This window comes from Lipophrys pholis, assembly GCF_963383615.2.
Source record: "Lipophrys pholis genome assembly, chromosome: 3".
NCBI classification, from domain to species: Eukaryota; Metazoa; Chordata; class Actinopteri; order Blenniiformes; family Blenniidae; genus Lipophrys; species Lipophrys pholis.
The window spans coordinates 22,656,910-22,670,647 of record NC_137627.1 but is presented as its reverse complement, the minus strand read 5'-3'; the positions used below and the strand labels follow the sequence as shown (position 1 = coordinate 22,670,647).

General features: G+C 40.6%; 1 protein-coding gene across 1 annotated transcript in view; it reads right to left on the bottom strand.

Annotated features, from left to right (window-relative positions):
* Positions 1-9,466: 9,466 nt before the first annotated feature.
* The window catches only part of LOC308106930 (calcium-binding protein 8-like), a 93,167-nt gene continuing 88,895 nt past the window's right edge, over positions 9,467-13,738 (bottom strand). The window contains exon 6 of the mRNA XM_080458974.1: positions 9,467-9,941. Within this exon, the coding sequence (XP_080315100.1) occupies positions 9,814-9,941 (128 nt within the window). The 3' untranslated portion in view covers positions 9,467-9,813. The remainder of the gene's footprint in view (positions 9,942-13,738) is intronic.

The window sequence follows — 13,738 nt, the reverse complement described above, 5'->3', positions numbered from 1 at the left end:
CTGGATAGAGCTGGAGGGTCTTCTGCTTCCAACAGTTGGTTCACCAGAGCCGCCAGTGAAAATTCAAAGTGGACGTCTGGATCCATCACTGCAGCCTGCTTAGTTTGGTCGTAAAATGCTGACTGTGTGGAACAGGAAGATGTGTTGACCCCTGTCACACAGAGAAACAACAAGCTGAGCTTATTCCAGTGGGACCAGTGTCTTATCTTCTGAGTCATGTAAAACTGAAGACATATTTAATATCTGAGCCAACGTGAAGCTTACTTCATGTCGGCTCACACATAAGTTAGATTGCTGGAGAAGATTGTAAATCCAAGTGCAGATTAGATTCTGGCAACAATATATTCTGTTTGTTTTCTAGATTAATGTTTCATAGGTTTTAGTTTTTAGACCCATTCCTCAGTTGAATTCATGGTATCACAGATATATCAGCTAATAATGATGAAAGAGCCACTTGAGTCATTTGGGTGTCATGAATGTATTTTCTGCTCAGTGTAAACCACTTCTCTCAGTACTTACTGAATGTGTTGTGGTTGAACTCTCTGAAAAATCCTTTGTTTTGCTGAAGCAACTCTCAAAAATACGTCTTGACCGTCCGAAGTCTGGAAAAGAAGTGAGAAACTTCTAATTATTTCTGGCTTTCTGACGTCCGATAGACAGCTGTTACCATGGCAACGCCTTTTAACGACGCCTTATCATCTAACTGTCCTCCGTCCTTGTCCTGTAATACCTGGCCTCCCACCAGGGGGCGCTTTAGCGGAGGCTCCTGCAGAAAACCGCGAAGAGGATGTAAACAAACAAATTGTCCGCTGAGGTGATTTGTTACAGAAGGGTCAACACACACCAAGCATTAAGGAAAATCTCCATCTGCTACAGACACACACACACACACACACACACACACACACACACACACACACACACACACACACACACACACACACACACACACACACACACACACACACACACACACACACACACACACACACACACACACACACACACGTATATATATGTAAACTCAACTTATTATATAACTCCCTCATTTCTCCATATCTGAGTTATAGTGTGGAAATATGGCAAAATAATTCTAAAACAAACATTGATTTAATTTTTTTACTTCAGAAGGCCATTGGACTCATTTATCAAGCTGATTATTATGCTCCAACAAATCCTCTGTTCCTCTCAGCCATATCAAACACGTTAAAATACACGATACTGTCGACCTTAATACAGCATCTGTAATGTATAAGCTGCACAATTATAATCTTCCACCTCATAGTTCTTCAAACATCCAAGTTATTCAAACATAGAGTCGATATGGCCTTATGGGTAGTGGGTTTTTTGTTAAAAATTAGACAAGAACAAATAAAAAAAGTAGATATTTGTGTCAAATATACTTAATAATCCTTCCAAATATGTCAAATATACTTTGAAATCCAATCCTTCAAATCAATGAGGCTGATAAAATTAGTCGTGGACAAGATGTCTGAATGACATAGATGAGTTGTTCAGGGTTGCAGTTTTGTGGACGAGTTGTCTGTGGACAAGTTGTCTGTGGACAAGTTGTCTGTGTATCGTTTTCTAGGGGACCAGAGAGTGCTTTGCTACAAAAATAAAGCAAAACTCCACATACAATCTAGTTTCCCCTAAGAGAACGGGAAAAGTAACATTTAACACATTGTGTTTTCACACAGAAACTTTGGACCAGGGTTCCTCAATTCCGGGCCTCGAGGGCCGATGTCCTCTATGATTTAGATTTCTCCCAGTTGCAACACACCTGAATGCAATAAGGGCCTCATTACTTGTTTTTTTACAAGCTTGACAATGACATCATCATCAGATTGAGGTGCCCTGAAGCTGGGAGAGAGCTGAAACATGCAGGACATGGGCCCTCGGGACCCAGAATTAGGGGACTCTGCTTTAGACACTTCAAATTGTTGCATTTCATTATATTTTAAACATTTATCTTACATTTAATTATCCTGCGCTGGTAATTGTTGCTACAGCCATTGAACTGTGGTTTATCTTTATTAGAAATGTTATCAGTTGTGTTTATATATTCTGCTGTGAAATCATAAATCCAGTTTTTTTTCTGATGTTAAGAATTATTTGTGTTCTCCGTCAAGGCAGTGAAATTAAGGTTAAAATAAACTGAATGTGTGACAAAATCAACCTCTTGTCTCTCATGTCCTTAAGTATGTTCCCTCCCTCCGTGGGTCGTAACAATCTACCTCAAAATATCAGGAATCCTCACAGGCTTCAATATGTTCGGGTATTCACTATCATGAATCCCAGTATTTAACAGGAAACTGCATCTTTAACATTTCTTCAATAAGCAAAGGGAACTATAATAGATGAGAAGATATTTCTTCCTTCTCCCTCAAACAAAACATTCGACACACAACTGCTTGCACCCGATTCATGCGGCATCTTTTTACTCTTGTTTTTCTATTTGTATATAAACATTTCTTCACCTATTCTTGCACTGCTTTCTGTTTGTGTATTGTAGAAAGTTATTGACCGATTCTGCACTGTTTTCTTTTACGTGCCATTTTGCTGCTGTCATTCTCTGTGAACAGCAGGAAAAGAATTTCATTGTATAGAGGAAACAGGTTTGGTGGTTTATATGTGACAATAAACTAGAATTGAAGTAAAAGTCAGATTTAGGATTTAGAAGAGGGAGTTGTTCATCACTATATAACTTCATGGTTTTTTTGTTGTCTCCACGTGCTTTTGACTTATATGGTTGTATATTGGTGTAAATGATCAATACTCTAATTGAAGAACAAAGTGTCCAAGCTCCTCCATCCTGCAGCCTCCCTAAAGCCTGGCACACACTACAGGATTTTTTAAATCTCCACCGATCAAGAGACCACACACTTGATGATCACAAAAGACGGATTGCACAAGATCTTCCTCTTCATTTATAAAGGTTGCTGACGCACTAAACGGGTCCTGAAAGATACAAAGTCTGTGATCTAAAGAAATAAACTTTGTGGGAGAATGTGCGTACTGCTACGCCAACTTAGAACCTTGCGCATGCACATTTTGGAGACGGAGGAAACTGGCAACGCAGATGGTGAGGTGGAGAAATGAAGCCATATTCAGCTCATACATTTAATGTCTTCACATATCAGCAAGGTTTTATAGATGAGGCCCCGTGTCGGGTCAGAAAATAAGAATCTTACTTCGACAGATTTCAACTGAGGTGGCTAAAATGAAACGTCACTTCCTGCCAATTAATCTTTCTACTAAGGAAAATAGTGTAACCTCTCTGCAGTTGTGTTTTTGTTGCAATGATTCAATGATGATGTTTGTTGGTTCATTTTCTTTTGTGTTACCTGAACGCACCGTTTGAGCAAGTTGGCCTGTGATTGGCTGAGAGTGGAGAAGGGGGGCAGTGTGTGTGTGTGTGTGTGTGTGTGTGTGTGTGTTCCCAGTTGGCAGAATAGAGCAAGCAGCTTGGTTATGGATGTTTTACAGTTGTGATGATAAAAATCATGAGTGTTCAACTAAATTTACATGTTAAGCAGATTAATGTTTGCAAAACTACAATTTTAGAAGCTACACTGACTACATGTAAAGGGATTTCACTGATACAGCTTGAGCGGTCCCCAAAGTACTTTGTAATTGTTAATCACATTCACCCATTCACACACATTCACACACCAGTGGAGGCGGCTGCCATGCAAGGTGCTGGGTCCATCCACGAGCAGCAGTGCTCAAGGACACTCATGGGTGGTAGTTAGGCAATCGATCCCCAGAGCCTTCAACACCTGAGTGGTGTACTCTGTTCATGAAGTGATGAGTGAAATAAAACATCCGACACCCTTTAAAAAAAGAAAAAAAAAAACCCACTATTTTATTGCAACAGGTTTTAATCATTTCACTTTTGTACAGGGGGTTTATATTTACACTTTCATAATTATTAAGCCTCTAATAAATAATACAACTGAAAGTCATTCTCTAGCCTACATGTTTAAATATTGCACGTGCAAAGTATGTATAATATGTGCTTGTCTAGTAGATACGCCGTCTTATAGCTATGTACAAAGTTACAAAACAGAAAGGGGAATGTGGGATCCGACCAACATGCTACTGAAGAGACACTGTGCGCTTCTTCTCCGAAAAGCAAACTTCTACAGTGATGGAGACATGCAAGCAGTCTGCAGGGGGGAGGAGCCGTGGAACTACACGGATACTGTAAAGAAAGTGGATTTAACTCGAATCCCAGAAAACACATCAAATAACAAAGAAAGGACTTTTCAAGGGAATCACGACATGGCAGCAGTGATCAGCTGGATATCTGGTGGAAAAACGCCACCAATACTGCAAGATTGATTGGTTAAAATAAAAAAAAAAATATTTCAATTAGTGTGATTTTATTTATTTTTTACCATCTCAAGATTAAAAAATTAAAATAAAAAATAAAAACCCAGTGTGACCTACAAGGTTTTTAAGACTGTTCCTACAGAAATGCTGTTTATTCAGTCCCCACAATGTAAAGTTGTTAACTCATCTGTGAGCGAAACCTTTCACAGGTTCAAAATTTGGTTTTATTTTCTGCCACGGGCAAGAAATTCATCGTCTATAAATATACTGCTTAAATATGTGTTCGCATACTAAGTGCTGCTCTACCTGCAGTGTCGGTAGAGCAGAGTCAACCAATACATTTCACATAAAAATTCAACATTTAATAGCAACATTTATCAGACGTTGTAAATATAATTCCGACAACACATCCCCATAGTGTCCAAAGAGAGAAACACACGTGATGGAACAGCATGGCCATGTTTTAGCCTCCTTCTCCTCGAGATGGCACTGTTGCACAAACCTACAATCTGACATTTCATTGGAATGGATGACAGGTACAGTCTAAAAGAAAGACAAAAGCCCCAAAACAATAACAGGACACAATCTGGCCCAACATGATACACACATTTCTGCCCCCCACCAGCCCCCCAAAAAATGCCCGTTTGATCTTGTGTTTCCTTGAACAGGGAAAAAAAAAAAGAAAAAAGAAGATGTATATTGTGTGGTTCACCTCTGCAGAGTTCTATGGCTTTGGCAGAGGGTGGAGAGGAAGCAGAAAGGGCCTCGGCTGCCTGCGTCTGCCATGTTTGTAATGAAGCAGCCGCCTCTCCTTGAAGTGAGCTGCATCCCTCCCTGCACCTCTGGACCCCAGTGAGCAGAGAGCACACACACACACACACACACACACACACACACACACACACACACACACACACACACACACACACACACACACACACACACACACACACACACACACACACACACACACACACACACACACACACACCGTGGACGTCAACAGACACTGGACAGTGGTTACAGTATTTACAGAGACACCGACTTGGTCGCATGCACTTGATAATATGAATCGATTGTTCAGTGCAGAAGTTCAGAGCAAAGTTCAGACACATACAGGTGGTTCCTTCACTCAATCTGTGCCACAGCAAAGTTAACACACCCCGTTATTGTTGAAATTAGACCGACATTTCATGCTTTCAGTTACCAGTTGGAAAAGTCACTGTTGATTAAGGAGTGTGACACCAGCTAAAGGTTCCAGTTGTCCTGGGAAACTCAGAATTCAGTTTTGTTTCCAAAGCTGAGTGAAGTCCCGCTCACTTGAAGAGGGAATTTTGAGTTTGAAATTCTGAAAATTCCCAAAATATGAACTATATTTTGAGCTCATAGAGATGGGAACAGAAAAAAAAGAAAAATAAAGAAGGTACCACTTGGGAAACTACCACTTTCTAATTCTGACTTATGTGTTATGATAACATGATAATAGTAGTAAGTTCCACTTGTTTCAGATTTCAGATTTGTTCCCAGAGCTGAGTAAACATTCCACAAGCCCCGCCCCCTTGAAGTGGGAATTTTGAGTTTGAAGTCCTGACATTTTGAAATTAAAATATATGAACTATGGAGGTGGGAACAAAAAAAGAAGTTACCACTTGGGAAATGACCACTTTGGAGTTTTGAATATGACAATAGTACATTCCAGCTGTTCTAGGAACGAGGAATAGTTTGTGCTGAAACCTAGAAAAAACATTTTAAGGTGGGAATTTTGAATTTCAACTCAGATAACAGTGAGTTCCAATTGTCCTTTAAAACTCAGAATTCAGTTATGTTTCCAAAAGCTGAGTGAAAATTCTACAAGCCCCACCCCCTTGAGGTGGGAATTTGGAGTTTGAAGTTCTGATTTATGTTTTAACGTTTTAATGCAAAGTGCATCATCATGAAAAGCTATTTCTTATGTAAATGCACCGTCTCTCTTATGTTGAGTGACTTCAACTTTTCCACTTTTAGTGAAGGAATGACTTTCCGTCCCTCTCCGAAGTCAGAGTTTTCCCACGTCTAAGCCACACATTCTCACATTCGTGTGATTTGTTTTATATTTGCTATCACTTTGCACATCATCGAGCAGCCAAACCGACACCAGCGTATGAAGCGTGTGTAACTCTACACCCGGTGTGTCGGTGCTTCAGCTGAGGAGCTGCAGGTTAAACTGGGGAATATAGAAAGCAATGGAATATTATATGAACCTAAAGCCAGCAAAAACAATCTTAAATCAATGGTAAGTGTGTTCAATTATTGATGGGCGAGCGCGACACACAACAAATCTACAAAAACTCGCCGACATTGACCAGAGAGAGAAGCAGTAAACTATAACAGTCTTGCATGATTGAATTAAACTAAACAAACTTAAGCTGCTGTTGGGATCGATTAAACATGGATAGATTACGATTTTATGGACGGAAGTTATTAAAGCATTTCACTTATTGAATTACAAACTCAATTTGAAAACTAATCAAGTGTGTGCAAATGATAAAACTCCAGTTATTTTACTTAAGAACTGAGAAAAAGTAGAATTTTAGCTTTTAGTTTTTATCAAAAGGGTCCTATTATCCAGTTTATCAACACTTTAACACGAGTCTGGATAATTGTCCCAAAATCCAGCTTTTCCTTGATTTTCATCCATTTGAATGTTGGATCATCAGAATCTGCTGTGTCTGTGTGAGCTGGACTGGCCCCGCCCACACATGCCCATCTTGGGAAGAGGAGGAAGTACTTCCTCTCGTGGTGCCATGTGCCAGAGCAGAGCTGCCTAATTGTGGGAGGAGTCAAAGGGAGGGCCTATCTTGATTGGGATTGGCTAAACCCCTGATGACACTATGAAGGATTTGAGTTCTGATTGGCTCGTTGGAGCAACACACTTTTTAATTATTTAAACAAGCCAGGGAGAGAGAGGACAGACGTTCTTCACTTCTGGGGCATCAGTCCAGGTATGGGGACAATTATTATGGTTGGAAAAACATTCGAAAGGGAATTTTGCATAATATTACCCCTTTAAAAGTTTTAGTGGCCGCAGGGTTGCCCGTTAATTTAAGAAGAATTACAACTTTTCCTTCTGAATTTTACAATATTCTCATGGTTTAAAAGACATTGATGAAGACACACAGTCCAGATGGAAACCTCCAGAACAGCATAAATTTGTTTTTAAAGCTTCAAAAGTCATACAAGAGTCTCTCATATTGATTTATATTGTTCAGTGAAGTTTTCCGATAAAAAATTAACGAAATTACTTTTTCTTTCTTGGTGACTGAATGTCAGGTGCAATAAGATAGACTTTGTATTCCAAGAGGGAAAACATAAAGGCAGATTTCAGATGTAAATTATTAGATTTTCAGGCTTGATGCAAAATGTCAAAGTAGAAAATCCAATTTCAAACTCCATTTCAGTAAAAAATTCTGTTTTCGCCGTTTCACTTCTAATATCTGGCTGCTCATTGTGTATTTTCCAGCTATCACTGAGTTCGAGAGCAGAAACGATCCAAGCACTGAAAGGCTTGATGATTATGTCATGTTTGGTTTCAGCTCACAATGATGAAAGATGAATTTTATGAAACAACAGGTTGAAGCCCGTCATGAAGCCTGATGGCTTCACTGCTGTGAGATAAGCTGTATTCAGATCAGAAGGTATAATTCAGGAGTAGTTTTTCTCTTTCTCTCTCTCTCTTCTCTTCTCACCTGTTCAAAAACCACTTTGGAAAATCAGAAAGTCCGACAGAAAAAGATGAAATAAAAAAATCTGCACATCACATCTCCTGTGATGATGAAACGCCGCTGCAGGATAATGTATAATATGACATAACCGTTAAAAGGAGGGAAGTTGGTGTTTGGTGGGTGATTTCTGAACTGTAACAAATCTTATACTGCTGGAAACTCTTAGGGGACGCTTTACATGACGCCACAATGTTAAGGAAAAAGCATTTGTGGGATGAGCAAGTCATAAAAAGATACTCTAAACTTCGCTGCCATCGCTAAAAACGTTGGTCTGCCATCACCGGGTGTAAAGAGAAATAAAAGACGACACGCTTTTCATATCTGAGCAACGTGGACCTGCTGAGTTCACTGAATGTCTCCATGTGGGAATAAAGTCTTAGTTAATCCTGACTGAACGTCTTCGCTGTAGATTTAGAAAATCATCGTACATACATTGGATACTTTTCACGCTGAAATACATTTTAGTAAAACAGTTTTGGAGGAGTGATTACAGTTGATATGAATTAAATGTGGTTAAATTAAATTTATTAAGACTTTCACAACTGAAAATAAATGTTGGGGCCACCAGTTGCCCGAGTCTAGCCTACGTATTCTCTCTTGTCAATATCAACACAGGGACGGATAAAAAAAAAGTCACCGACTAGTGATAAAAGCTACAACTCACAATACATAATACATCTCTTATATGATTAACTATAAACTCACAGTAGTACAACTGCAATTTTCTTCTTTTGTCATTACATTTATTTTTACAAAAAAAAAAAGTTTACAGTTAAAAAAAACAAACCCTACTATATTGATTCTCATTTTGATCTTATATTCTTTCATTTTAACACAACAAACATTGAATACCTGCCATTCTGCCTTCATCACAAACGGTCACTTCTGGGTATAAACCCACAAGCGCTGCTGCTCATCCCACAAATGCATTCTGCTCACAAACGCGGCGCACTTCACAAGGGAACAAACATTTCTCGTTGGGGAGCGTTTCCACCACAAAGAACAGAAGAATCTTCTGTCTCAGTGTGGATATCACACAGTGTGAGATCACTAGAGGAGGGAGTTTCTTTTTTTAAAGGGACACAGAAACTTTTCCTTCACAATCTCCACAGTGTTCACCCAACAGGGTCCGGGAGGAGGAGTCCCCGTCGCTCCACGTTTCCCAGAGTGTTTGTGTCGATCGCAGCAGCATGAAAGCCTGAAAGTTTCACCCCTGGTTGTTTGAGTGTGTCGAGGTGATGCCTGCACCTCACACCGGCCCACAGACGAGGAGGCGACGGGTCTCTCCGGGAGCGGTGGGACGATTTCATCAATAAGACAGGAACCGTCCTCTTCCCCCTTCGTTACGTTTTTTTTTTGTTTTTTTTGGATCCATCCTGGACGTGTCGAAGTGAGCAGCTCTCCACTCCTGCACTCGCCGTGTCTTTTTCTTCTTCTTTGTTATTGCATCAGGGGAAACAGAGACGACAGTGTGATGTGTGATGTCAGCCCTTTAGTGTCCCTGTCAGAGTAAAGGTGGGGTTGGCGAGGAGTCCTGCATGACTCCTCATGCTGGCTTCATGGTTTTATTGACACCCCACCCCCCCCTCGCAAAAAAACAACAAAAAAAAAACATTTTTAAAAACAGTTGATGATTACTTTGAGTTCCTGGAGTCAGTTCGGCCTCGCCCACTGGGCATGCACATGCAGGCTGGCTCGCTCCCCGCGGGCGCCGCTACTCCATGCCGTTCCTCAGCATCTGATTGGCGGCGATGAGCATGACGCTGATGATGAACGCCATGGCGAAGGCGCAGATGAGGCTCTTCCTCACGCACGTCTGGCGGTTCTTCTTGGAGGGGTGAACTGAAGGAGGGAGGAAAAAGACGGAGAACGTCAAAAAAATAATAAAATAAACCAACAACACAATTCTGGTTTTGATTTGTAAGACGGCACTGAAGGAGCTTTGAATTTTTCATTTGCCGAGCCCGGCGAGGGAAAACAATGAAGACAAAACAGAGGGCGCTCCGACACCAAACACATTCTTTTAGTGATTTATTCATGTAGTGAAGCGTTTACTCATTGGTTCATTGGTCAGCTGCTCTCTCAGTCTGGAACAAAACCCAAAGTGCAGACGCTCTTCGAACAACCACTAAAAGCAACATTATTGTGAAAATTCCCACTGTAGTCGGGAGCAAAAGCAATAATGCTGAGGCGTGATCGGACACCGGCGCTGCCCAGCTAAATTAACGACTGTGCTCTGGATCCCGGCTGAATGAACGGCAGGTTTCTGGGAAGTTACCAGCAGAGAGGGACTCTGAACTGAAGCAGCACAATTCACAGGCCGGGCCCGACTTTACAAGAGCCAAAAGTCATAAATAAGAGAGAAGACCAAAAAGAATCAGGCAGCTTCATGGCAACGTGGGCATTTTAGAGAGCTACAGAATAATAAAACTGCAGAATTAACAGTTGAATGGAAATAGCCGGGGTGTTTTTGTTGGACGTTGGTGGGGGTGGGGGGCAATCAAGGCCATTTTTTCCCATAGCTGGGGTAAAACACACATTTATTTCAAAGTCTGCCAACTATCACACATTCAGAGAGGAATTTTGAGCAAATTACTCCAAACTCACCCCTGCTTTTCTTCACGCCGGAGAAGGTAACTTTGAGTTAAATACTGGACTTCCTAATATGTGCCACGTTAACCCTTTATGGAGCACTTACACATGGAAACACGTGGATGCTTTAATGTACGATGTGTCCACTCAATCAAAACTATTGGCAATTATAAAATGTGGCGTATTTCTACTATTTATCACTTAAAACGGTTTCTGATTTCTCACTGGATTGATATGAAACAGTTTAAACATCACTGAGCGCTGCACTCTTACAATAATATCTAATTAGTCATAAAAGATTTCATGATCAGTACGCATGTGTTTTACTGGTATGTGGAAGTTAAAACAACATGTGTTCATTTTCCAATCGGTCCAACTGTTGTGTTTGATTAATATGGAATAAGTAGCATGTAGGAAGTAGGATTGAAACTGACCCTATCATGGCTATTATAGATAATATAAAAACTTTTTTTTAAAGGATGTAGAGCGGAGTTGACAACTGATCGTGAAACTCATCTGAAGATCTCTACAGTCAAAACAAAGAACTGAAATACGGTGAAACAAAACAAACACAATGGCAGGTAAGAAATGCAGAAGAATGAGAAGAAATAAAAAGAGAAGTTGTGTTAATATATTGGGAATAAAAGCAATAAAATTCATTATTTATAGGAAACATGAGCAAATATATATATTTCTTTAATGCCTTAAGTGAGTTTGTTCCAGAGTTTAAAAACTAACAGCTGCTTCACCTTGTTTTCTTCTGGCGCTGAAGCGCTGAGTGATCTCCTCTGTGAGAAGGGCCTTTGCTCCATGTGTTTTTCGGTGTCATGTCGTGTTTGCATGTTCTTCCCGGGCCTGCCTGGGTTTTTCTCTGTGTAACTGTGGTTTCCTCCTGCTGGTTAAAAATCCTGCATATGAGTTCAATTAGTGATTTTCTAAGACGTGGCCTGAAAGATGGACCAGAATCCGTGGACGCCGCGGTTCAGTCGTCCGGTGTGGGTTCAGCGGCTCTTTTCTGCGATGACTTTAGCAGGCCGGGGTAATGAGGGGAGCTCGGCCAGTGACCCCTCAGCTCTCACCCGCTCTATTTTTAACTCCGTCCACGAGGCGCTGAAGTCATGGCGAAGGCTCCCAAAGAAAACGCGACAGCGCGGCTGTGTCTGCGCTGGCGGAGGAGTCCAGGCGGCTGTCATTCGCTGGCGATCTGCACCCTTCCAGACCTTCCCATAATGTGAAACACAACGTGACATCACTCCATTACCTCAGGCCGAGCGCCGAGCCAATCGGCGAGGTTGTGTAACTCCACGATGAGTGGATGTTTACTTCTTCTTCGCTCTGCTGTTTGTACACAAACACATCCTATAGCGGACTATAGAATATGTCTTTTTGAACCTCACTTCAGTCAGGGGAGTGTTTCTGAGAACAAATCTCTCCTCGGGAACGGCACACTCACACTCACAGTGAGTCATGTTCACACCTTGAAGCTGCCCAGGACAACTACAGGCTCATCTGTTGGATATTTGTATCAGAGACATGGAGATTAGGAGGAGCGGAGAAAATCATTTTCACTTTCATTCTGTCAGTCTGCAATTACATACAGTATTTACACTTCTGGTAAAATCTTCAAGTTTTATCTCGTTACAGCGGCACAAAAAAACCCAATAAGAGACATGAAATGATCTTATCATGATGTTCTCTGTTTTTTATTTCGAAGCATCTCCTCCCAACATTTTCTAGATTAAATTCCATTCAGGAGGGATAATACAAGTGAAATCTCTCTGATATCCTTCATATAGTTTCTTTCTGAAATAGGAATATAATTTAAAACCTTACTTTTTCTTTCGATCAGATGTTTCAGACTCGTACCTACAGATCAATTTGATCTCATTGTGGCAAAAAGACACATTTTTAATTGTTTTTTTTATTTTTTTACTGTGTGCTTGTAGCTTTGAGATTGTTTTTAATGAAAAGTGCATTACAAATAAGATTTAAAAAAAATTATTCTTATTCTTATTCTTATTCTTATTCTTATTCCTATTCTTATTCTAGAAATGGTGGTGCCTTTCTTTTGCTCCCTTACAGTGGATGATGCAGTCTTACTGTATCATCCATGATCCATATCATCCACGTCTACTAGTTAATTATTAACTGTGAGCTGTCCAAGTAGAAATTTGCCCAAAAGCTTTCCCCAGATCAGATACATTTATGGACAACCACAGGGTAGATGCAACAATAAACCATCTTTTGATGAACATTGATTACAAATTGAAGACACTGAAGGGTTAAAATTGACTTTAGGACCCCAAAACTTAAATATACCAGAAAGTGCAGACACCTGTGGAGAACTTTAAGCTGCATTTACTGCCTGGAAAGTGCCTTGAAAATAAAAATCGGTCAGTTTTGCACATGCAACAGTGAGTTATTTTCACATATTGAAGTTCATAAAGTGAAAGCTATCAATCCTTGGCTAAAAGTCTATTACCTGTGTGTTGGAGGAATATTACATAATCTTTGCTCGCTCAAGAGTCAACAGAAGGTGTAGTTTCTTTGTCTGCGCTGAAACGTTGGCACGCAGCTGCTCAGTCGGGATAACTTAATTTGGGTCTCGATGGAAAGAACATGTGTTCGAATGAATGCTGAAGATGGAGGCGAGCTGTGGTCTAGACGCTTTCGGCCTCATAAAACACCTCCGCAAAGTGCCGCCGCCGCTGCCAAATATCCACAGAGGATTTTCTTCAGGGGTCTTGGAGGTAATGGAGTGTACTCTGATTTCCAGGCTCGGGACTTAAAGCTGCCCAGAGTCACATGTGCTTCACACACATTCGTCTTTCTACGCTTCGGACTGATGATCCGTGCTATAAATTCCTATTTCATAAATTTTATGTCGTGATGTCTGTGTTCATGCGTACTTTCTGCTTAACGTTTGTTCTAATATTCAAACTGTGGGAGAATCGGGATGCAATTTGAGCAGAGACTCAGAGTGAGGCCATTTTTCAGTCAGGATAACTTCACCAAAACGCTGTTTGAAAGGCCAATGTTCACATAGG